Raw genomic sequence first — 26,860 nt, forward strand, 5'->3', positions numbered from 1 at the left:
TGAAGTACTTTGTTCTCGAATTTAAAAAAAACCCTGCGTTCCCGAATGTGTTGGAGATGAAGACTATAAAGCGGCCTTTCATGTTTTAATTAACAACTATGGCTTTGTTGGCCTTATAGTGTTTAAATGGCATTTAAAATGATTATGGCAGAAATAATTTATTGCGTTTGCCAACAAAGCGAGTAATAATTGTTGTAAACGCTTGTTTGTAACTACTGAACACTACATCTTATTGGTAGTATAAAGAACCTCTCTCTGTCCAATAGATAAACGTTTTATTGTATTACATGGCACGATGACAGAGTCGCATGGTAATTTCGATAAGGAGTAATTGGTGTTTGGAGAGTTGTGAACCCAAGAAGACAACCATTCCAGTTAATGTATGACATCTCTGCCATTAAGGCCATTTAGTGCTTGGGTGGAAGAAGGCACTGATAAACCTGTGAAGTTGTGCCCAGTGAATTTTTTTTTGGTTTGTTTTGTTTTTTTGACGAGCCCCTGTTCATTACATCCATGAAATGGAGCTCGCATAGGAAAATTTCATCGTCTCCATCTTTTTCATTCACTATCAATACCATAACACCCCACCCCCCCTCCTCCCCCCTGTGTGCTGCACCTGGAAGTAAACACTGTATGTGAGGTGGTGTGGAGCATGTTGTTGATCTGGTCTCCATGTCCATCACCACCACCGCCCCCCCCCCCCACTCGCGTTTCCTTGTCATTCCCCTTGTGTACTGTAGGGGGCACCCCCCACTGCCAGCTCTGCCGCAAGCTTTATTTCTCGAGTCAGAACCTCTGGACTGTCCGATCACGTCCCCCTTCCTCAGTGGCAGCGAGAAATCAGCCGGGTTGAGCCTGAACATCTCGGTCACCCGCAGATTGCCCCTCGATGGCTGCCTGATGAGACGGCTGGCTGACTGACTGCCTGACCCCCAGAGGCCGAGCAGGAGCTGCTCTGATTGGCAGGTCAATCAGCCGCCCGGACCCCGCGCCGCGGGCTTACGAAAAGAGTAGCCAGGGAGCCTCTGCTTCTGGAGCTCGTGTGGCAAAAGTAAACCGAAGCTCTGTGGGGTGTTAGCGGTTAGCGATAGCGGTTTAGCCTCAGTCTGGCAGTGGGGGTTGGAGGCCCCTGGTTGTTGTTGCTAGCCTAGCGTGTGGTGCTGAAGCCCCGCCTTCTTCTGCCCACCCCCCTCACCCCCCTCCCCCGCAGCTCATCGTGGGGATCATCCAAGCGGCGGAGCTGCCCGCCATGGACATGGGCGGCACCTCGGACCCCTACGTCAAGGTGTACCTGCTGCCCGACAAGAAGAAGAAGTTCGAGACCAAGGTGCACCGGAAGACCCTCAACCCCAGCTTTAACGAGCAGTTCATCTTCAAGGTGCGCTTCTTCTACAAGACAGACAGACCATGTGCTCCAGCGCTCAAATGTACCCAGTTAACCCTTTGAGGTGTGAGATCGCAAGTAAGTGTTTAGAATGTTCTTAGCTGAACATTCTAATGCTGATGTAACAATCGCTACTGCTAATGGAAAACAGCGGAGTTCTAGAACACTGCCTTAGAATTTTGAAAAAAAACATTCTGAAAAACCTACTCTTCAAAGGGTTAACAGAAGTGTGTTTTCCGTCCTAGAAACAGCCAACCCTTCACCAGCAGCTTTATCTTCCCTTGGCTCTAGCGGCAGGTGTTTTTTTTGTTTTTTTTTTTCCAATGAGTATTTGTTTGCTTTTCAGAATGCCTCATTAACAGTATGTTACAGATCCGCAGATGTTTGTGAGCCTGTCATATGGTTTTTTTTTTTCCCTCCACGTGACAGTCACCAGCTGGAGCATCGATAAGCTCCTGACCGATTACCTTGCCTGACATATGCCGCGCTCCGCACCGGGGCTGACTGATGCATTAGCGAACAAAGGGCCACGTTGTCCTCCGGATGACTGAGCGCCGCCGCGCGCGCGATTCATGCCTAACAGCCAAACCGACAAACAGCCCCGACAGGGCGGAGAGAGCACAGGCGGCAGCCCTCGGTGGATAATAAGTGCGGAGAGAGACGCGCGGCTGCGGCGTTGTCTCCTGGGGCTAAATTTAGGGGTTATGAAGCCCCTCCAGCGGTACGTTCAGACTGAGCGGCGGCCGTTTCGTCATCTGATCACGGCTGCCTCCATTATCGCAATGAAGTAGCTACATAATAACAAGACGACGATAACGTCAAGGAAAAAATGGCAATCCCTGGTCTTATCTCCTCGGTAGCCAATCAGGCGGCTTGTCAGGCTGCTGTAATGAGCCCTTCTCTCCTCGGCCCTTCGTTCTCGCTTAATGGATTTCTGCTGCGAAAATGATTATTCTTGGAGGGAATGAGGAATGGTTCTATCCTCTCACCCAAACGCGCACTCGCCGATTCATTAGTGAATTTGGAGAGGGTGAGGACGCCATGTGTCTGTCATTGTTTGAAGATATGATTGACGATTGTGTGGTTATTATGTGTGTGTGTCTGTCTATGTGTGTCTGTATCTGTGTGCGTGTGTGTGTGTGTGTGTGATGTTGGTCAAATTACTAATTGGCATGAGATGAACTGAAAAAAACGTAGCTGTCTAAATCGTCAGTTTTAAAGCTTCCTTGAACTCATAAGACGGTGCATCACCCCTGGTCCTGTGTGTACGTGCCTCTTCACTGTGGGGATTGGGATCTGAAATCAAACAGGTGCAATCGATCAGGTGTTTTTCTGACCTCCAGGTGCCGTACACCGAGCTTGGCGGCAAGACCCTGGTGATGACGGTGTACGACTTCGACCGCTTCTCCAAGCACGACGCCATCGGCGACGTCAAGGTGCCCATGAACAAGGTGGACTTCAGTCACGTGACCGAGGAGTGGCGGGACCTGGTCAGCGCCGAGAAGGAGGAGGTGAGGATTTATCCTTCACACGCTTGGGGGGGGGGTGGGACCGGGGTGGGGGAGGAGGCAGGATCTCATTCATATGGGTGAGGACTTAATAGGACGCTTCCAAACTTCCCAGAGTACGGTCAGACAGACGTTGGGTGTTGTTTCACCGAAGCATTTGCCATTGGATGCTTGTTCATACTGTCAATTCCTGCTCTAACCCCTTCCTGGTGTGAGATCACAAATATGTGATTAGAATGTTCTTAACTGAACATTCTAATGCTGATGTAACAGTCTCTACTGGTAACTGAAATTGATGGAGTTCTAGAACACTGACTTAGAATTTGCGGGGGGTGGGGGGGGGGGACGTTCCAATAAACCCTACTCTTAAAAGGGTTAACCAATGAAAATCTATGAGAGTTCAACAATGATGGCTCCAGTGGCCTCAGAGCTTTTTGTGGGAGTGAATTACTTACTCACAACGCTATTCCATATTCCATAATCACACATATGATTCCTTTTAATAAAGTGTTTTAAAAATGTCAGAATCTCCGGAGTTGTAATATGATCGGCAGTGACCCCTCATGTGAACGTCACCGTTCGTGTGGCTTTTAGTGGCAAACAGCACGTGGCTTTGTGCCATTAATCAAACCGTGACTTCCTCGCCCGAAATTCAATTTTCCTGGAAAATGCCACGGCACACGGGACCTGGACACGGATTGCCACGGAAACGTTTTTTTTCCAGCCACGGCCGGTTAACGTAAAAGGTTAATTAGAAAGTTTGTCGATGTGGCACGGATTTGCACAGCTGAGCCCGTTGCATATTGCAGCCAGTGAAGGGTGAAGTCTGTCTTTAGCGACGTGTGATTCAAGATCCAGTACGTTCAGACTGAGACACAGTTGTGCCATGCTACGGTGGCTAAGCTGGATTTCTGGAGATTTTTTCTAGGAACAAATTTTTTTTTTCCAGGGACAATGGTGATTTCACAGTCACACAGCTGGTTTTTTTTTTTTGGTTTTTTTATTAGTTTCCAAAATAGATCAAAAAACAATAACATTCCACCTTATAATGTGTCATAGCCCCTCATCCCACAGCTGTTGTTTTCAAATTATTGATATTATAAATTTAATAAACGCATACCACTTCTCTAGCCCCTCATTTAGAAAATGAGACTGCACAAATAGACATGTCCTGCAAATTTTTTTTTTTTAATGCACCACCTCGTATTGTTACCGCATGCTTCCATAAATGCTTTATTATTTATACTCTCCATTCGGATGCGTGTGTGCGTGCATGCCTGTGTGCGTGTGTGTGTGTGTGCGTCCGCACCTGTGTTTCCACGCCGACCCGATTCCCGAGTGTTCCTTCGAGCGGATTCTGTCTCTCAGCGGGCCACCGAACGTCCTCCATTATCTGGAAAGTGGCAGACAGAGACTTCCACCTCTCTCCCAACCCGCTCCTAACCGCGCGGCGCTCGCACACAGCCGCGTCGCGCTTCCTTTGACTCCGCCGCCGAAGCCTTGTACCCGTCCGCACTGTGACCGCGCCCCACCATATCGCCACAAGAGCTCCCAGTGACAGCCAGCTGTGCGCCGCTGGCCGTGTAGCCATCTTTTCAGTTCCAGTCGCTGCTAGAAGAGAAGCAGTGTAATGTGCGGTAATGACCAGCGTTCCAGTCAGACCCACTATAAAATTCATTGTTTTATGAGGATCCATCTACTCGTAGGAATCAAAGCACATTGAGCAAATGTGGGCCCTTTTGTGGGGACTGTATTGCACATAAATATGAAGGCTGAGTGATTCTGTGAAAACAAATACCCACGGAAAATGATTGGCTGGGAGTGGCAAGCATTTATATTTATAGATATTGGCTTTATTTTCGGAAAACAGAATTAGTCTCGGCCCCAAGTTGCATAGACATGCTGTTAATTTTTCAAAGGACAGTTCGTCGTGCCCAATATCAAGATGGCTTTTCAGTACCGTTATTTTTCGTTTAATTAACAACTGAAAATAGCAGGATGAAAACAAAGTGTGTTATCCCAAATTCACACTTCCTCTTTCATTTTGGGAGCATGATCCTGCAGTGGAACACCACTCCCTTTTGGTGTCCTCCCAAAGGCAAATTGTTACTTTAATTAAACCACGCAGTCTCAAACCTTAACGAATTTAGTGAGGTCTGCTAATTGGTCTCCCTACCACCCAGCCATTGTTCGGCAGTTACGAGTACTCTGGTAGGAATTAGCTCGCTGTGTTCCAGCTACAGAGCCGGGGGGGGGGGGGGGGGGGGGCTCGTTTGTTACCCTGAACAGTGTCTGGACAGGAATGGATTATGATTCATTGCTATAGATTATGTTACTGTAAGTCATTGACTTATACGTAGTGAGTGAAATAGAAGTAGGGGAATTTACCTTTTTTATATTATTTTAATTTTTTTTACCAACACCGGGAATTGCTAACGTTTTTTTAGCGAACGGCGCTAGCAAAAGCCTCGCCGTGAGCGCATCCAGCACAGGGGAGCGCGTATTTAAAACCCTTGCCGCATGTCGTCCGCTTCCAATAATGACGGTCCTGCGCTCTCAATTACCGAGGAGCGCGGCGGGAAGATGAAGGGCCAGGGGCGCGGAGGGGAAGCGGAGAGATAAGAGGGTGCCGCCGGCTCGCGATCGGAGCTAAGCGTTTACCGGATCAGTGCCGTGCCTTCCTTATTCAACATCTGCTGCAATGGGCTTGTTTTTTTGTTTTTTTGTTTTTTTTTGTGTGGAGATTATAATTAACGCTCCAAACATCTGCAGATGTTCTATGGCGGCAGATTAAAAACGAACAGACGGCACCGGCTTCCGTCCCTTCCTCCGTAAAATTTCCTTTCCCCAGCTGACCCCGCTCTGTTTAAACAGTATCCTATCCTATTGATATGGGACGCATCGCAAAAAAAATCCGCGGTCGATCGCTGCTCTGAACTCGTTGAAATGAGTTGTCAAACCTGGTTTGATCCTTTGCGTCTAGCGGTACGGTAGGAAAATGTTACCCTTGTTTGATTTAAATCGGTGTGACGGAAATAGTCGGATGGTTGTCGAGCTTTCCGACACTCCACGCATAATAAGCAAGCGCATGAAGCATTTTGTGATCGGCACGATGTCATATTGTGCCTCTGATAACAGGAAGCCAAAGCAGCACATTTGAACCCCCTGAAATCAGCCGCTTGTCAATATACTGACTGATTTTGATAAAATCCAGTCTTCTTTGGGAGTCATGTGATAAACATGATTAGAATATTTCCCCTCCTGTCATTTTAGTTTATTTATTTTTTTTTTTTTTCCCAGGCAGCATTCTACTGGATGTGTGAAGCCTGAAATAGCTCCCCCCTTATCAAACAGATTGAAAATCAGGACGGAGACAGTCGCACACAGCAGACTCGATACCTGCTCCCTTGCTCTTCACATCCCGTGTCACCTGACTACGTAGATAAGTTAGACTGGGAAATAATCTCTCGGGTGACAGCGAGGCGGGGGAATGGAAATGGCTTTAACCTCTGATTAACCGCCCTCTCCAGCCCGCTCGGCGCAGTTCAAGGACGACGGGTCTGTCCCGTGCGTTATTTTATTCATGAATCTCTCGTCTTCCTGCCGCAGGGGAGGTTAGCGGAGAACGCGTTTCGCGATTTTTACAGCCACGCGCTTAGCGGAACGCGGATCGGGCTAATCGACTTTTGGAGGGGTGTTTGGACATGATGCTGCCCTGTACTCTTTGTGACAACTGGCTCAGAACTGAATCTTTAATGATGACACTGAGCCAGAGAGTCTGATTTATATGATCCAAAGTAACTGTGAGAAGCACGTGGCCAGGAAGCTTCTTGCATGCAAACATGAAGCTATTAAAAACGCGTATTTTCAATCACTAGTGTCAATGAACACAAAGCTGAAAACTTGTTCCATTAAGCATGCTTTAATGTTGTGTAATATGTATTCTTAAATCTATTTTGCTCCTGCTGGCTTAAACACATATGCAGTGCTGCTTGAGAATAATCTGCGAACGTGTCCTAATAAATATACTGTACTGCCCTCCACTTTTCCTAAAGATAGCATCTCCGAGAGCGCAGTATTTCCGTCTCGTCAGAATGTTCCCTGCTGAATCACCACTATTCACAGCTTCTAGCCACACCCTGGTTCCCATCCTTATACCAGCCATTCCCACCTAACCAGCCTTCGGCTGTGTATCAGTATATCAGAGAATGGCAGCCATTGATTCAGTAATGCTGCACTTTACAGTAGGTACAGTAGCGCATACCTATGGGCAATTTAGAGTCTCCAATTAACCTGCCTGCATGTCTTTGGACTGTGGGAGGAAACCGGAGCACTTGGAGGTACCAGGCCGGATTCGAACCCAGAACCCACTTGCTGTGAAGTGACAGTGCTACCCGTGTCGCCCCGATTTGAACCAGCCATTATTATTATTATTATTATTATGTGTTGCCAGATACACGTTTCTTGACTAATTCTACGTCAATAACAATCATTTTGACCACTAGCATGACTGATATTAAGGTTTTCTTTCATTACTAAAAGACATACGCACAGTCAATGCTGGGTGCTCGACTGAGGGGCACACTCAAATCTTTCTCTTCATTAATTTCTTTCATGACTAATCTTTAATCATGTGGGCCAAAACTGCGTAATCTCACACTGCAAGAACTTCATCTTGGCTACCAATCAGAACCATATGACATCACGCATTCACAGCGTAGGGCTTAATCACACTTGACGTCCTTGGTCTGGTATTCACGACGGGTGGTTAATGCACAAGAAGGAGATCATTCCAGGTAAGAGAGCTGAATTTATTATGTTAACCTAACTCGGCAAAATGTCCAGCCAAGAGCCAGGAAAATGTGCTTATTTTGCTGGCTATCCCGGAAATGGTAGCGTTGCTTTTCTGACTCATTCATGGAGATGAAATAAGTGCCTTGGTAATGTGCGATGGCCTTTGGTTGGACGTGACCAAAGGCAACGCTTAATCACCTGCAAATTGGAATAGATAAATGACTTGTTTTATCATCTTGTTTTTTTTTTTTTTTCATTAAAAACATCAGTTACAATCTCTCAAAGAGGCTAAATGAAAGCGCGCCATTAAAAGAACAGTTCATTCGCATTCAGCTTGCCTGAACTTGAAGAGTGTGTACTAGAGAATATAGCCTTTTTATTTGGGCATAATATGAATAAGATATCACAGTTTGGCTTACTCATGATATATGCCAAACCAAAAATGACTTTTACTGTGGGGTGCATGAGTAGTTTGTTCAATCCTGTCAATGCTCTTTTTTGGAATCATACTGCCCGCTCACCACATTAGCATTTATAAATATTAATAAATGTTAAAATGATACAAAATAATCTTCCAAGATGGATATGTGCCTGTGAATAAAAGTAGTAGTGAGTGCCATCAATGGCGTCCTCACCCTGTGGATGAGAGTGCCTGTGTAAGGTGTTGGAGCTCAGGGCTCATCTTCTTGGGGACGGGAGCATCAAATATGGCATCTTTTCCACCACCAGTGCTGTCGATCTTGTCCTGTCATTCAAGCTGTAACTCCTCCCCCTCCTTCCTGCTTTTCCTTTTTTTACAGCAAGAGAAGCTCGGAGACATCTGCTTCTCCCTGCGCTACGTGCCAACCGCTGGCAAACTGACCGTGGTCATTCTGGAGGCCAAGAACCTGAAGAAGATGGACGTGGGCGGCCTATCGGGTGAGTGAGATTAGCAAGGGCCTCTGCGATCCAGCCAATCAGAGAGAGGGATGTGAAAACGGGCGGTTCTATTATCCAATCGCGAATGGCAGCCCAAGATAAGACCCTCGCATTTCAGGAGTCCTGATTCGCAGGGGCCTCGTTTTTGAAAGAGAAACGGCAGTTGGCGAAACTGAAGTCGAAAATATAATTATACGGTTGTGTTGGCAGGGACCTTGCCTGTAATGGTTCACCAGTCAGATTTGACGTAATCAGCTGATGCTCAATTTGGTGTCTGGGCTAGGGAAAGTGGTGGAGAATAGGCACTTAGAGACAGAGAGAATGGAAATTGGTGCCTGTCAAAAGAATTCCTGAAGCACTGTGGACTTAAAAAAAAAAAAAAAAAAAAAAAGATTTCAGTTTACTGCTTCAGAAGTTCAGTTTACTTTTTCTGACAGTTGCTTTGGCCTTGTGAACTGACACTCTCAAGTCGAAAGTTTCGGAAACTTGAAGTAAAATGGCATGCTGTTGTTTAGCATACTGATTGGTCTAAATAGTGTAATAATTGTTCCAAACAGGCAGCCAACTGTAATTATAATCGTGTAATTGTGTTATCGTGCTGACGTGATCAACCGAAGCAGTTTTAAACCCAGCCGCCCCGAGGGATCCCGGTGTAGGTGGTGAAACACTCCTCTAACACGATTCGATCCTTCTGTCGTGTGTGGGAGTGTGAAGAGACGTGTGGGAGAGGCGATCGCGCGCATCTGCTCAGCACAAGGGGAAGGTTCCTCACACACTCCCGGCCCCAGAGCGGGCTTCTCAGTGACCTCACAGCAGGTCGCGGTCCGCCATTGGCTGGCTCGTTGGTGTTGTTGAGCCCTCAGCATTGACTGCCAAAGCGGCTGCTTCCTGTGAGGCAAGTCCCACCCCTCAAAGAGTATGATCCAATCACCGCAAGCCCCGCCCACATGGGTTATATTTTCTTAAACAAAGTTTGAACCAAAAACAACCCATTTCTGATTCTTGTCTTTTGGTCAATTATGTAATCTTAGTGAGGCTAAGCTTTGGCTACTTACCTCCAAGTGGCGAGGCCTAGCAGAAGGGTTTTACAGTGTCGCAGGAAACAAAAGAAGTTTGAACCCAGGCGGGGTTTGCTGTGATTGGATCATACTCTTTAAGGGGCGGGACTTGCCTCAACAGGAAGCAGCTGCCTGGAAGTCAAGGCTAAGACCATAACGAGCCCTTAACTTCACCACATAACCTTGAACTTCAGTGCAGTGCAACTTTAAAAAAATCACGTTGAGGGCCTGCAGCACAAGAGCAAATTAGCCACTTATTCAGAGTGAGGATTTAAAAAAATAAATAAATAAAAATAAAAAACACACATCCAGGAAGAGGAGCCGAAAGCGGCGGTCTCCGGCTCCAGCTGCACCGGCTCTGGAAACGTAGCCGCCGCCCTGCGATTACATTACATTACATTACAGGCATTTAGCAGACGCTCTTATCCAGAGCGACTTACACAACTTTTACATAGCATTTTACATTGTACCCATTTATACAGCTGGATATATACTGAAGCAATTTCGGTTAAGTACCTTGCTCAAGGGTACAACGGCAGTGTCCTACGCGGGAATCGAACCTGCGACCTTTCGGTTACAAGTCTAGTTCCTTACCCACTGTGCTACACTCCGATTAGCACGATTAGCACGATTAGCGCACACCTGCTCTATTGTCCCCCGCTCTCGTCGGCCCATGGCGCTCACGAAAGGCCAGACACACCTGCTGCGCACCGAGCGCCGCCCGAGGGACGCCCGCCATCGGTCGGGACGGGCGCGAGATTCGGCGATTAGCGCGCCGCCCCTTCTCTTCGCCTGCGCCTCCGTCCCGGGCCCGCCGAAGATTGTCGGCGCTGATCGGCGTCCGTCCGTCCGTCGCGCCGGCGAGCGCGCGAACGCGTCCAGGGCGGCGGCGGCGGCTGAGTGCTCATGGCCGGCTTCATTATGAGATGATGGGCACTGATACACTGTGGCTTTCTCCAGCGAGTACACTCACACACACACACACACACACAGTCACACACACACACACACACACACACACAAAACATTATTTACTCGGCCGTGTGTGTGTGTGCATGTGTGTGTGTGCCTGCAATGCATGTTCATACACTGTTTAGTGTGTGAGTGTACATGTATGCAGTTTTTCAATATTGAGATAATGCAGTACTTCCAGCACCTTATTCCAGCTCACATCTACGTTTAATGCATGTATATATTTCAAACATATGGCCCTGTGCTGCATTGTTGCTGCTTGAATGCTCATAGGCTGTATTATGCTGTTTTAATATTTGTGTTTTTGTATTGTCATTTTGTCATGGTGTAAGTTGCTCTGGATACAGGCAATTGCATAACAGCAGAAGCAAGAACTACAACTTATAATAATAATAATCATCATGATCGTTATCATTATCATCATAATCATCATCATCATAGTCATCATCATCATCATCACCATCATCTGCTGTGGTTATTCGAGAGCATATTTTCAAATCCATCGCAGTCTATATGCTACGATATTTGCACATAGGTCAATGTGGCATAAATTTCTGGAATGCCGATGTAAAATGATTTACATAGCGATGGGCAGCAAAAACAGGATTTTAATTCAGTTTGAATGTGGACGTCATGTTATGTCTGTAATCTACATATTAATAGCACATTGCGGCTGTGGCAGTTATTGTACGTGCAGTCATTTCCATTATGATGCGCTTTTCAGACTAATCGCAGCATTGTGATGTTCTAGGGGACTGCTTCCGCCTCACCACTGTCATTTCTCATTGGACGAAATCCCAAGCCTCTGTGCTGGCTTATTGATTGAAATGTGCAGGTTGACCAGTCCCTCAGTATAGATTATCCGGGGGGGGGGGGGGAAATGTGAAGGAGAAATATCACGACGCGAATATTAAACTGGGAGAAAGTGACTACGTGGTGAGAAAACAGCACGTACAAACCGAACGGCCATTTTGTAAGTGATGCTGTGCTACAGGCAGTTGACGATCAGCGGGGTAAACCAAAGCCCCTCTACCCGTCAGCAGTGCGCTCCTCTCCGTTCAGTGTCTCCTCACCGATGCAGTGTTTTTACTGAAATGGCAGGGATGATCTCTAACTCATCCTCCAGCCCCTGCGTCCCGCGACCTGTCTCTTTTCAGGGTCAGCCCATTTCAGGTTCTCTGCGATCGACAAGCTTACACTGCGTGCGGATATAACAATTTGTTGTGTTGCTATAGATTCGGTCACCATTTTATAATCCATAACTACCATCAGTTTCAGTTAAACATGCCTGTAGAGTCGTTTCTACATAGTGATGTTTGTTTGACACATTTCATTATATTAATGTTGGAGGAAACTGATGTGTAAAAATCACACAGAAATAAAGGAACGCAGAGATAAATACACTGGCTCAAATGCTGAAACTGTACTCATGTCAAATCTGTTTATTTATACATGTAGGTATTTATTTATTTATTTTTGTCATTTGGTTTAATCCTCCAGACCAGGACATAGGCCCAGTTAATTTAAGAGACAGGGGTAGAGAAAATGAGGGATAGTGAAGTTCGGAGACAAGAGACAGGCGAACTCAACAAGACAGCGGAGCCCCTCTGGGGAATTATTGACTCGGGGGAGCCTGGATTAGAGGGACATCATCCCCCCTCTGCTTCTAAAGTCCGGGCTCTCAGGCCAAGACTACCACGGGCGATTGTGGTAAAAAAATAAAAATGAAAAACACAAGGTTCCAGTTTCCCACACAGAACTTATCGTTCGGCGCTACAGTATTGCGAACGGTACATTTATTGTTGTGCTGTATTATATTTTTTAATTTTTAATTTTTTTTTCCATTTCGAAGCTTGTTGCCAAGGAACAGGGGGTGCTGGAAGGCTCCCTCCCTTTCTATTGTATGAATTCCTTGTTGCAGAGATTTTGTTGCTATATGTATATGTCCTCTTAGGCAGTATGTATATCACACTGCCCTTAGACCCAAAGCTCAAAACGTATGTTTACCAAACAAAGCAAATTCATACCAAAGCCCTAATGTAAGAATTAAACACATTGTTGAGGTTGCGTTAGCTTTTTTTGTCTTTTTGTCATCTCGTCAAGGACTTCAAATACACTGTAAAACTATAGCATCAGTGTTTTGGCACGAGAAGAAGTTTTGATGTGCCTACAGAAGACTGAGAGATGGGAAAAAATAAAATGAGAAGGAGCATGTAAAATAACGATAATTGCCGCTATTGTGAGTCTGAATTTAGGAAGCAGGACAAATAGTTGAATGAACAGAATTTGCCTCATTTTATCTTGATTGGCTATTATGAAGTTCTCTGCATTCAGAAGCTAATTAGTCAGCTGCTTGTTAGCTGCTAATATTTAAATGAAGTTGTGTCATTATGTGTGAGAACCAAGAGTCACTTTGAAGAGACTAACACAGCAAGACGTGGTTTCGTACTGCTTGTAAGAACTCGAGGATGGCACGATACACATCTCCCATTTTGAAGTAAAATTAGGGAAAACTTTTTTAGGGAAATGCATTTAATGTTTTCCCTAAAAAAATACGCATTTATTACACATTTTTTATAGTGATAGGTACTACACATGCTACCAGAGAAATTTTTTGGTTGCTTCAAAATCAATAACAAACCCATGTCCTAACCTTCCTTCAAGCTGCTGAACGCAACCGTAAACTTGCCTCAACCCTCAGACTTACCGTTTTCCTAACCCTAACCCTAACCCTAACCCTAGCTGAACACTAGTTTGAGCCCTAAACCCTAATTGATGCCATTGGTACCTTTGAAAACATCAGAAAACCAATTTGAAATTGATGGAAAACAAGGTAAATATCATGAATACAATAATACAAATGCAAAATAATATGTTAAATAAAAATGTTTTCCCTAAAAAAATACGCATTTATTACACATTTTTTATAGTGATAGGTACTACACATGCTACCAGAGAAATTTTTTGGTTGATTCAAAATCATTAACATACCCATGTCCTAACCTTCCTTCAAGCTGCTGAACACAACCGTAAACTTGCCTCAACCCTCAGACTTACCGTTTTCCTAACCCTAACCCTAGTTTGAGCCCTAAACCCTGATTGAAGCCATTGGTACCTTTGAAAACATCAGAAAACCAATTTAAATTGATGGAAAAAAGTAAATATCATGAATACAATAATACAAATGCCAAATAATATGTTTGAGGTCATTTAAAAAACAAAACTAAAAAAAAACTAAACATAACTAAAGAGCAAATGGCAAAGTTAAACATAATCTGGCTCAGAAAATACAGAAGAAACGTACAACTGTTTCCTCTAGGAAAAAAGCCAATTTGTGGGCCCCCCCCCCCCCCCCCCAGGCAGGAAAGCTAGTTATAAATGTGCAGTTATAGTATGTTTCATAGCCGTTGTGTTTCCCTGTGGTGGGGTACAGCTTTTCATCTTTCTTACAGAAGCCTTGTTTTCAGCAGGGGGCGGGGGGTAGGAATCATTTGTGGCCAAACAGCATGTGCAGCGGTGAGAAATTATACGATGAGGCTTGCAGTGCGATGTCTGTAATAGCGAACGGAGATGGATGCCTCTCCACGAAAACATTTCTCCACCCATTTTCTCCCGAAGCGTTTCTACCGTCCTGCGTTTTCCGCTGAAGCTTCCTGCTCACGTCGGGTGGGCGTGTTACCCTCTTCTCAGTAAGATTCTAGTGCTTTCGACGGCACGGAAGTGCATGTGGCAATCTGTGGAGGAACTTCACCGAGGTTTTAGCCTTTTCCACCGTAAAGAACCCAACAATCAACCGGAGACAGCGATCGGTTTTAACGCCCAAGGGTGTCATTTGGGCTGGCACCTCGATACTCCCTGCCTGGGGTGGAATGAAAAATTTCAGTTTTATTGTAGGCCGGTAGCAAAAAAAAAGATAGAGAATTGTGGTGTGAATTTTAAGTAATTTGGTCATTCTCAAGAGCAAAATGAGAACCACTTATGTAAGGTGAAATTTAGTAATTTTATATAGTACTTCATTATTTCTGCATTACATTAAGTTAGCAGGACTTTAATCGGATCCAATCAATGATGACGTGCTTTCTCACCATCTTTCCTACTGCAGTCATTTGAGTCACCATACTTAAGAACTGGTGCTAACAGAAGTACCCCCTACGTGTAACTGGCCTAAACTCTATGGACCAAATTCATGTTTTTATTTTTCACTGCCTCACAGTGACATTATTTTCTAGATTCCTCTCTGAATGAGATACAGAACAGCCTACAGAACAAAGTTTTAGGCCTCAGAGACCAACGGCCCACATTCGTAGCTAGCCTTTGAAGCGAGCCTTTTTTTCTTGTTGGATTGAATTAATTATTTGTTTTGTTTTGTATTTTGATGAAAGGGATTGAAAAAGATGTGCCTCCTCAGGCATCTTACAATGAAACAAACGATAGTACTAAATGAAATGGAAATAAATGTAGCTCCCTACAGTAAATAATAGAGGTGTGAATGAACGAATCAGAGTTTGGGAGCTTTGAAATATCTCCCGCCCCAGCTGGGTTTATCGCAGGTTAATGCGCTGCGGTCGATTGGCTGAACCGGATTTACTGAGCGCCTTCCACCTCAGATCCAAGAGAACCCTTTACACTCACTTGCACACCTCAAAAAACAGGGGTTTATAAGTATGAATTACTGACACACAGGGAGGCTCACCTCAATTTATTTCACACTGATGGTCAAGTTGAGCTTCGTCCCTCGGTGATAAGTTAGGGGTTAAATGAACTGTTGTCGCTACCATGATGGGTTGATGGAGTTTCAGTTATCCTCAGTATGAACTTAGTCCCTTTCCTCTTCCTCAGCACACTGTTGTGTTTGTTTTGTCTGGAAAAAGAATGTCTGCTAAGAGGCAGTAAAGTACAATAAAGTTTTGGCTTTCATTTTGAATGATTGAGGGACCTTTTGGACCATTTGGAAAACCGAAGACCTCAAGAAAAGCATGGCTGTAAAAAGGCTTACGTTTTAGTTGTCGGTGATATTAACAATACCTGAACAAACCACACTGAAAGATAGCTAGTAATCAAACCATGCATGTGTCTTTTCACAATAAACAGACTGACACACTCAGACATTTCCGAAACAACAATGAAACTCTTTTTTCAACTGGCCAATAATAACATTTGAAGCAGAGCATCTCAGTTTACATTTGCTAAACCCTTTGAAACATACATATTTTTAAGCAAAGAGCACGGCTGTGTTTTTCCAGAATCAGTTTATTATTGTCTCTCGCTTGTCTCACATTTGTCTCTCAGTCGAATGGCGTATGATGAAGTAAAATACAGATCTCAGCTGAACACCAGCTGGAACAGTGATTACAAAATAACACCACTTTAAAGCAATAAAATAACTGTTTAGAGAAGCGGATCATCCTAATCCACGAGAAAATCATGGTAATTTTTATATTCTTTTCAGACGTTATTTCGCTTCCTTTTCCACAGTGGGAGAGAAAGCCATTTTGGAAATTAATCTGTAATGCGTTTGCCTCAGCATCACCAGGTACCAATGATGGGAAGTAAATGAGGAAAGAAAAACTTGCAAATGCAATGCTAGCTTTCCAAAGACGAAGCACGTAACATCGGAAGCGGGTGAAACATCATGCGACTCTCTGTAAAGTTTACACTCAGCGACGTGGTCTGTCTCCTGCCCATCTTAAACCGCATGTGGCATTGTTTGGAGAAATAGGACGCGGTGATTAATGCAAGGGGGCAGGTTTTTTTTGTCTGCGCAGTGCCGTAGATTGCTTAGAGAGCTCGGGCAGGTGAGGTAATGAGCTCCTTTATGGCAGACTAATGGACCCCTCCACGGCAGTTGTCATAGGGACCTGGGCGTCCATTATTAATGAACCAGCACCGTCTCTCGACGCTCAGACACTACATCACACTATCAGGCTTTCGATTGGTCGGGGCTATTTGTTTTACTTTTCCAATCGTAGCTCCTGTCTGTTTACGGGCAGCTGCTGTTGTATTCGGCAGGTTTCCGATGTTAAGGAGCCGACGCTGTCTCTCCTTGCTCGGTCAGCGTCCGGCTTTTTGAGCTGTTTGTGTTTATTCCGTGCGTGAAGCCCGTCTCCGCTGAGACAGCTCGTAGCCAGCGCCCTGCAGGCGTGTCCCGGTGTCAGCAGCACTTCTAGGCGTGAGAGAGGCGATGCTTTCTCGCTCATTTCATTTCACGAAGCCTTTCTTCCATGTGTAATTATTAAAGATTTGATGTTCGAACATTCGGGGGGGGGGGGACGTGGCCTTTGAAGCAGGACCGGAAAGCTAGAGGAGGACCGCGGGAGACAAACGATAAAATTTCAACATCGAGACAAACTAACGGCGTGATTTTTTCTACATCCTTCGATGTAAAAACACGAAAAAGGGATGCACCTGATTGCTTCAAGGCCTTTATTGTCTCAGCAGGCCTTTGATGTAAAAGTTCAGCGTGATGATAAAAAAAATATAAAAACCCAGCCGAATACACAAGCGAACAAGACGCTGATTTACACGGTTTTTAATGTGACATTTTGTCCACGGGAGGCTCGGTCGCGTCTCGTTCTCGTGCCGAAGGAAATGGCCTGACATTAGAGCGCGATGTATTTCCCTTCTCTGCGCTTCACGCATACGGCGTGGACTCCGCTGTGCCCGATCAATAAGAAATCTCTCCGCGGAGTCGACCCCGTCTTCTTCCCATCTACAGTACGTGATTTGGGAAAACCGCACTGCCGGCGTGTGGCTGAAATGGCTTTTCGGTGGCTGTAAATAATCCGTTCGCCGTTAACAACGCACTGTGTGTGCAATGGCGGGAAATGCTAACGAAAGTTAGCAGTGTTTTGTCTTTTTTCTCTGTTTTGTTTTATAAAAAAAAATATTGTTATGATTAGATGATTTCTTTTCACAAATCACTCCCCGGCATCTCCAGGGTGTGCAGTCTGGGGGGATCTCCGGGCGCGGTGTAAAATCTGTGGCCCAGCGTGTGAGCAGCCACCCACTCTCACGAGCTGCGGTCCAAATCGCGTCTCATTAAAAGCGTCGTGTCGGACTTATTTGCAGTAAATGTTTTATATTTGCTCCTCTCGTGCAGCTGGATATTTACTGTAAGTTTGGAGTCAGAAGGACAGGAAGGTTGTGCGGCGATACCCAGACATAAAAACGAGCTTGGGGGAGGGTCTGGCTCAACGCTGCATCATGGTACCTGTATTTTTACAGGAATAACATTGCAAGAACGAGAGAAGGCATCCTCAATCAAATCCAGAAAGGGCCGGGGTGTGGGTGCAGGCTTTTGTTCCAACCGAGCAGTAGCACGCCTGATTCCACTGATCAAGGTGCTTAGCAGCAACTCTGGTGTGTGATTAATAGATTCGGGTGTGTGCCTGGTTGGTTGGAAAGAAGCCTGAACCCACACCAGGCCTTTCTGGATGAGAGTGAGTACCCCTGGACTGGAGCCTGAAAGCTGTTCGTGCATAGCCAAAAGTATGTGGACACCTGACATCCAACATCCAAAATTATGGGCATTAATATGGAGTTGGTCCACCCTTCGATGCTAGAACAACCTCCACTCTACTAAGAAGACTTTACGCTCAACGTTGGAGCACTGCTGCTGGGATTTGCTTCCAGAATCATCTATGATGTTACTGTTTGCTGTTTGTATGCTATCGATAAGATGAGCCTTTCACTGGAACTAAGGGGCCTGGCCCTAACCATGGTAAAACAGCCCCAGGCCAAGGGGTGTCCTGATACTTTCGGTCATGCAGTGTAAGTTGAGTTAGGAGATGAGTACCCAGAGCAGGCCTGAACTGGGAGCCATTTTTCTGCGCGCTGAAACGCGGGGGCCGTTAAGACTGCGGTCCTCTCATAGGGCAGATCACACAAACCGATTCTCCCATTCGCCCCCGCCAGCCCTAAACGACTGCCATTACCCCCCCCCCCCCCCAACCCGTTTCCATCATCATCCCTCCCCCGGCGGCTGATTTGTTATGTCCCTGGAAGGACTTCATCGATCCGCAGCCTCCACTTTTGGCGAGCGTTACCACCCCCCCCTCACCCATTCAGCCCCCCCCCCCCCCCCCCCCCCCAGTCAGAAACGACGCGGCCATAAGTGTGTCTTTACCACTTTCGTCTTCGGCGATCGTTAAGACTTCCTTGGGAATCTTTGGATTATTGGAGCGAGGCTGTGAGATATAGCGATTTCGCTTGCCTTAGTGATGGCGCGAGGCGACTTGGGCAGGAAGTGACAGCCAATGGAACAAAACCAAAGAGGCGCTGGACGAAGGCCACGACTTGATACTTTTGAAATCCACCTAAGGCCATTTCTCCTTGAAATGACCTCCAGCTCATCTTACATTTATTTACTTAACGTGTAAATATTTAACAGGTTATGTTTCTTTGTCTCCCCCCCTTTTTTCAGTTTTTTCCTCATGATCTCATGTCGAATCTGTAGGCCCACCCGTCCGCTGAAGCCTCTTCTGTCAGTTTGTAAGAGTGCAGATCGCTCCTCCCGTCTTCTAAAACTCCTGCAGTAATTCTGGCGTCTTCGTGTTTTTTGCAGTGCGTCCCGCTGCACGTTTATTGAACGCACTGCACTGCTGGCATATCTGCAGCTAGCAGATTGCACCTGACCCCAAAGGACCTTTGAGCTTAAATTCCCTCTGTGACCATAAAATGTTCTGGCAGAACCATATTTACGTCCTTTATAATAACCGAGGCCGAACGCGAGATAAGGAGTAGCACCAGTAATAACCGGAGGTGTATTTCATAATGCAATATTGGTTTCGCAATGTCCAGATGTGATTGAGTCAATGATAATAGTTGATATATCATACCAGAGTACTGCTAGTGGACTCTAATGAAAAAAAGATGCACAAATACCATGATGGAGCTGTATCCATTTAATTTTTAAAAATTTGCCCTTTGCCAAAAAAGACAGCCAACACCGCTTCACTTTTTTGTGCACCCCGATGCTTCTCCATAACACTATAAATTCAACACCAACACCCTTGGCGGGGGCGATGTATGTTTTAGGGAGAGGTGTGATGTCTCCTTATCTGGCTTCTGACTGGTGCAGAGTTGGCCATCCGAAGGTCACATCCAAGTCACAGGAAGAAAAATAAAAAAATAAAATAAATAAAAATAGGCCCGGGTGCTGGAGGTGTTTAATGGGCTGAATGTCTGGACTTGTGGACTCAGGACTCAAATGCGAGTTCCCGGCAAGTCCATGAGGGCTTTGGGGCTGTGCTGTTGTCAGAACAGCATTTTTACAAGTGCTCTTGTCTGGCCTTTTTCCTCCTTCTATCGGCCCTCTTAGTAAGTCAATATGTCCGCAAAACTTGGACTGAGGGAATTACCCAAAATTCAGTGCAGGTCAGTGATGTAGGCAGCCGCGCCCCCATCAACAAGTAGGATTTTTTAAAAATATTTTAGTTTTTTAAATAAAAGAAATAAATGAGTAGTTTAATGTATTTTACCAAAACAAACATTTTAAATAAATAAAAACAGACGCAGCCTTAACCCTGTTTTGTTTATTTTAATAATGCAGTTTGAGCATGCTGTGTTTCCAACAGCATTCTGAAGTTTTACTAAACACTCCATGATTTCTGCCCCTTTTAGTTTTCCGTGATTTTTAACAACTTCGCCGTGACTGCTCCGTGACATGAGCCAATTTTTATCCCTGACAAACTGCCAGCCTGATTAATAACTGCTGTAATTTTGAGACGCACTGCATGGACTCACGATATAAAAACATATTCCCCTTCTTCTCATCCACCCCCCCCCCCACTCTCATGCCATTTTCTTTGGGGGGGGGGGCACCCCCAGGCTATTTCCAGTTCCCACTTGCCTGGTTCGGGTGGTGAATGACTCGCCTCTTCCTCTCTGGTTATTTAAATTTAAGTAAGGCTGCATCGCAATCTCTCAGCAACATGCCAGCTTGTAGGGTGATATCAGAAGTGTTGTCCCATTTAACCTTTTACGTACCCCCTCAAGCCCTTGTCCAGTAATGGACTCACCTGTCCCTGGAAATATGCCATTAAAGTCTGCGAGTACAGAGGGCTATGTTTGGGATTGGTACCATGGAGTGGTACCGTGTGAAAATTTAAATTAGGCGGGTCGATTTAGGGCAGGAGAGCTCTACTCCTGACCCTGGAGGGCTTTAATACAACACATTTTCCCTCACGGATTGGTCCCTTGTGAAAATTCAAATTTCAATTGGTCCCATCCAGACCAGCAGAGCCCCACTCCTGACCCTGGAGGGCTTTATTACTGCACATTTTTCCCTTTAAAGTTCCAAAAAAACCCACTAATGTGCTCAGAACTATGAAGAGAAGCTGGGTCGGTTCTGTCAGGAGTACTAGTGGAATCACGAGTGGTTTGCAGACGCTGCAGACCTCCAAGGACCAGGATTGAATTGGGCAGATTTAGACATTTTCGAGGGCTTCAGAGTATCTAAGCAATTTGTTTTTTTTTTTGTTCCCTAAGCTCTTCGCATTTGAAATGAGGGGAAGCACGGTCAACGTCAGATGCTAACCGTTACCTGACACGCCCCTGTATTTCAGTTTCATTCATCGAAGCGACACTTCTGGAACAATGAGCTGAAGCATAAGCACAAAAGGAGCATCAAGAGATCTGATGACTTAACTGACAAGAAGAAAAACAAAAGGCGAGTGGTAGTGCCTGTGGCTGGCTGTTCCTGGCATTTATCCAAAATATTAAAATAATGTTTCTTCACATGTCCCCTGCTTAAAATTATGAGGTAGACATTTGCTACTGAGACAGCATTTCCTTGTTCTCTCATGCCGTGCAGCTGTTTTACACCCAGTGTTACAGCAGTGCCCTTAAGGGACGCGGCCATGGACCGTTAATAAGAACAGCTCTCCGTGCTTTAAGTGTAAGTTAGAAAAGCGAACGTAGCAAAGAAAATACTGGAGTTTACTGCCGGAAGTTGTGCTGTTCAGACGAGCAAAAGTGAAAATGTGCAAACGCATTAGCAGAATTTATGTGGCTGCACAGATCATAGTAGAGCGCTTGTGCTCCAATGTGTATTTTTTAAAAAACATATTCATATATAAATGCGTATAAATACAAATATATTCGATTCCGGTCTTCATTGTGTTTTGGTTCCTGCATCGACTTGCAGACACAGAGCTGTCCCAGTTGGTCAGAGACGTGCGTGGTGTTTCTGGGGTGAAATAATCCCCCCTCCCCGTCCCCCCCCTTATAGAAACGCTCCGGAAACACCCGCCTCGTCCCACTGGCTGATCCCGGCTGACTGCTCGTACCTCCTCATTACCGGGGCGACCCGGGAACGAAACGGGGGTTTATCTTTCAGCACCTTAACGGGCCCGTACGCACGCGCTCGAACGCTCCGCCGAGGACTGGCACCCCTCAAACCCCCCCCCCCCCCGCGCTAGCGTGTTACAGGTGCGCATCCGGCTGGCCGGCGCTCTCTCCACAGCATGCTCGTCTGCCCCCCCCCCCCCTGCCCCCCCCGGGCTCCGCTCAGGGCTCCGCTCATCCGGAAAATGGGAAAGATTAGCGGCGGGGGGCGCGGACGGGGCGCGGACGGGGGGGAAGACGCGCCCGAAACGAGCGGTCGGATCGGATCGGATTGCAGCGGGGCCGAGACGGGGCCGCCGAACTCAATAAAAGGTGCGAATACGAGCCCAGGCGGGACGGCGATACGGACGGAGAGAGGGGCCGGCCGCGTTCCCCCCGCCAGAGGTGTTTAATGCGACAGAGATTTTCATCTCGTTACGCTTTGCCGTCTGAAGAGTGGCCCGTGCGTCCGGCTTCCGTCTCCTCGGGTCAGCCGTATTTATTTTACGCGGGCTTGGGTTTTTTTTTTATTTTTTAGAAACACATTAAGCGGGATGGATCGTGGGTAAAATACGCACCCCGCGCTGCCAGGCAGTCATAGACATTTCGATTTGAACGTGTTGCTGTTTCAAAATGCATTTCACTGCATTTCAAAATGAGGTGGTGGGGGGGGGGTGGAATTTTTCTCACCATCAAGCACTCCTCGCTGTTGCCACAGGTAGCCGGTAATGCTGTGCGACAGCTTCAATGATCCAGCTGTGGTGCTTTCTGAGTCTGTGTGATTCAGGATCAGCCCGTCCAATTTAGCTTTGGCGCCTTCTGCGGCTTAATCTCAGCATTCCGAGACTTTCGGGATCAATCAGTAACGGTTTTCATCTCCTGTCTTTGTAAAAAAAAAAAATATATATTTTAGAAACTGAGTCACGTGTATTTTTCACGTTTCCTTTTCCGTCAGTGTGTCAGATGCGCTTTCCCTCCGTTTGGTTTCCTTTCTTATAGTGGGACGGGTTTCCAGCACAGGGCTCACCCAGGGTCAGCTGACGTAAACGGGAGTCTAACTCCCCATTATGTGGGGAAAAGCTGATCCAGAATCCATATAAGTAATCTATTGTGTGCTTGTGCAACCAAGCCCAATGGATTGAGAGGAAAAAGGTGAACTGTGAAGATAGCTGTCGAATTATTCTTCATCCGCGCTTTGAAAAAGAAAGTCTGCTGAAGGAAAAGTGCTCGTTGAGCTGTATGTGGGCTTAAAGCTCAGTAAAATACTCCGTCTGATTGGCTATTCTTCTCCATAGCATTTCAAACTGCTATATAATCAGAAAACATGAGATGCAACTGTGCTCACCTCTGTCTCATAATGAGCTCTATATGACAGGCACTGGAGAGGGGTGTGTGTGTGTGTGTGTGCGCGTAGGGAGACTGGTTGCATGTGTTTGTGTGTGTGTGTGTGTGTACATACATGTATATGTGTGTGTGTGTCTGTGTGTGTGTGTATATCTGTATGTGTGTGTGTGTGCGTGTGCCTGCGTGTGTGTGTGTGCGTGTGTGTGTGTGTCTGTGTGTGTGTGTGTGCGCATGTCTGCGTGTGTGTGTGTGTGTGTGTGTGTGTGCGCATGCCTGCGTGTGTGTGTGTGTGTGTCTGCCCTTGGCTCATCAGAGACTCGGTCCTCCACGTCTCTCCTGTCACTGCCCGCCTCATCCCGCTGTGCTGGCACTGGGACAGTGTTCTGGTGGAGAAGAAAAGACTGCCTGAAAAAAGGAAATTAATTCTGCACCTCTAGTCCACCTTATCGTAGAGGCCCAAGAGCACCTGCTGGAATGTGTGGGAGAGCTTTAGGCTTAACCGTTTCTCTTTCAAGTCTGGGGAGCATCGGTGTGAAATATTAAGCTTTATTACAAAACATTAAACGCGTAACCTTTTCTATTTCAGCCGGTAAACATGGACAGGGATTTCTATTAGTGGAGCAGCGTACTGAAAATCATGTGACCTTTCGTATATACTGCAGTTCTGATTAACCCTTTAAGGTGTACGATCACAAATGTATGATTAGAACGTCCTTAAATGAACATTCTAATACTGATGTAACAATCACTACTGGTAACAGAAAGCAATGTGTACTACTGACATTCCAAAATACCTACTATTCAGTGGTTTAATATTAGAAATTTAAGTGTTAAAGGTAAGACTAGGACTAGGGCGTGCCCTGCATGTCTTAAGGGAACAAACACACGTTTGCTACGGTCTAAAAACCTCTCATGTGGTGTGGTCTCTGCAGGAATTAGTGTGCAAAATGACGGTCTTGCTTCCTGTCATCGTGCATGGCAGTCAGTGGGCGGTGTTGTGATCTTACCACAGCAAAGCCAGCTTTTTCTCATTAGAGAGATCCTATTTATTTCAAATAGAGATATTAAGTAAATGTGATTCTGAGTATTTCTGTTATATTCAGTAGCAGACATTATTTTGTAATGTCTAATTAGTAGGAATACATTCTCTAAACTCCAGGAACCTTTCCCCAGAGATTCCTTTACCAGATTTTCTCTAACCCTAACCCTAACTAACTAACTGTACCCTAGAACCTTTCGTATAAATCATTAAAGGGAGTATTATAATTTACTTCAGTTCTGCACTTGTTTGAGTCTGAAGGCTAAACCTTTGGAAGATGCATTTTGCCCTTTAGTTTAACTGACATATTTTCCAGTGTCAGTGAAAATGTTTCTGTGGTACATTTTCTTGGCCAAGAAATCAATAACCCCCCAAGCCCACCTGTTCGTTTCCCCACTTCTCAAGGATTGTTCAGCCGTCAATTTCCCGCCATTTTGATCGAATCCGTTGACAGGAATTAGCCAATGAGTGCAGACGGCCTGAGCCTGTCTTCACACAAGCATATGCATTTCATCCTCTTCAGGACTCGGTAATTGACAACGGTTGAATCGGCATGGAGTTCCAACCTTGCTATTGAAAAAGCCTTTCATGACATCCCACATGGTGCTTCAGGCTAAAACATCAACCCCCACAATTCCAGATAATCCTCGTTGCCCTGGGAACGGAGGTCCTGCGAAACGGTTGGCTGTGGCATCGCTGGGTGGGAGGGTCTGAGTCAGCAGAGTATCCCCAGGTTCATTGTGTAACAGCGTGTAATCCTCCAGTCGATTTTGGACTCCTCCAGCCTGTCTGCACTAGCCGCACATTAAAAGCAAACCCTCCCACACAAGGCCTTCGCAGCTCAGCTGGTGTGGCGTAGCATAACAGCAAATGCTAGTCCATATTCTCCTGAATTGGACGACACCACCAGCCTACAAATTTTTTATTCCAAATTGGATGGAAAAATAATTTTAAAAATAGATTTGCTTATTTCTTTTCCTCTAGAAACCTTGTATCGTCTTTGTAATTGAGTTTGAATGCCTCTGGACTATCTCCCAGTCCCTTTACCCATAGAGACTGACTTTCTCCCCCCCCCCCCCCAAAAAAAACGATTCAGGATTAGCTCTCCCAAGTTCAGCCTCCCCTCCCTCTCTCAGGTGGATATCAGATGCTGACCTGCTTTGATTGCCGTAGGCATAGAGAGGCGCTGTCCAGTTTTCATTTCTATCCACGTACTGATAGAGTACTGGATTAGAGCTGGGTTAAACTGTCTGAGATCAGTCTCCTGTGGTATACTGTATAAATGCATCTGGTTGTGATGAGGGGGGGAATAAGTGTGAGGATGGAATGTGTCTTGCCCTTAGAATGCCATTAGATTGGTGTTAGAGTGCCGTTAGAATGGCGTTAGAATTCCGTTAGAATGCCATTAGAATGCCGTTAGAGTGTCGTTAGAATTCTGTTAGAGTGCCATTAGAATTTTGTTAGAGTGCCATTAGAATGGCGTTAGAATGCCATTAGAATTCTGTTAGAATGCCATTAGAATTCTGTTAGAGTGCCATTAGAATGGCGTTAGAATGCCGTTAGAATTCTGTTAGAGTGCCATTAGAATGGCGTTAGAGTGCTGTTAGAATACCGTTAAGAGCGCCGTTAGAATGCAGTTAGAATGCTGTTAGAATGCAGCCTCCAGTTTAGGCACTCTCCTGAGCTGACCGCCCCAAACCCGTCGACTTCCCAGCGAGACGCGATCATCGCTCTCAGACTGAGACGGCTCCGGGGCGTGCGTCCTCACAAAAAAAGTGAGCCAAATCCAGTCGGCCCAGCCAGAATGATTTTTCCACCTGTCAGTGCCTATCTGAGCCTTCGCCCCGTTAAGGCTGCCCTAAAACTCGCGCTGTTCCTTTCCGTGTTAAATTAACGGGTCTGTAATCTTCTGAGGTTTAAAAGAGAACTCTACATTGTGATGGAGGCGAAGCAAAAAAAGCGTTTGACGGCATTTTGACGAACCCGCTGGTTTTCGCGGAAACGTGTAGACGGCTGGAGAGAGGTGCGCGGAGGCTTGGTGTCTGCGGAGCGCCCCGGGCACAATAGGCCGAGGGGGGAGCTGGACGCGATGGGAGACGACGATAGGAAGCGTTCGCCCGGCAACCTGACGCCGGCTACGCCAGAGAGGATTCTAATTTAGATAGCGGAGGAGCCCATTCATGCGTGTCACATCTGCTGCCATTTTTTTTCTTTTTTCTTTTTTTTTTTTTAATCTTCCGAGACCCTTCCATCACAAAGCTGCGGAAATGACGGCAGGTCACGATATATACCCGCCGGGCCTAAACTCAAACAAGCTTACGCACATAGGCCTCTGTCTCGGGAAGACAAATTATAGAGCTTCTAAGTTGTTAAGCAGGGCAGTACATTAATGGAGTCGTTTTACCGAACCTCTTTTGTGTGCTCTAAAATCTTCTCATCCGCTTTTGACTGTGTTATTTGTATTCGGAGAGCACAAACACATCAGGAGTGCCACATTGATGTCTTGATTGCTAATGAG

General features: G+C 45.9%; 1 protein-coding gene across 5 annotated transcripts in view; it reads left to right on the forward strand.

Moving 5' to 3' along the window:
* syt1a (synaptotagmin Ia) overlaps window positions 1-26,860 on the forward strand; it is a 231,418-nt gene that overhangs the window by 196,746 nt on the left and 7,812 nt on the right. For all 5 annotated transcript variants that reach the window (XM_035426718.1, XM_035426717.1, XM_035426720.1 and 2 more), the window contains 3 exons: window positions 1,211-1,378; window positions 2,728-2,895; window positions 8,487-8,604. In XM_035426718.1, the coding sequence (XP_035282609.1) occupies window positions 1,211-1,378; window positions 2,728-2,895; window positions 8,487-8,604 (454 nt within the window). The remainder of the gene's footprint in view (window positions 1-1,210; window positions 1,379-2,727; window positions 2,896-8,486; window positions 8,605-26,860) is intronic.

This window comes from Anguilla anguilla, chromosome 7 (genome assembly GCF_013347855.1).
Source record: "Anguilla anguilla isolate fAngAng1 chromosome 7, fAngAng1.pri, whole genome shotgun sequence".
In the NCBI taxonomy this organism is placed as follows: domain Eukaryota; kingdom Metazoa; phylum Chordata; class Actinopteri; order Anguilliformes; family Anguillidae; genus Anguilla; species Anguilla anguilla.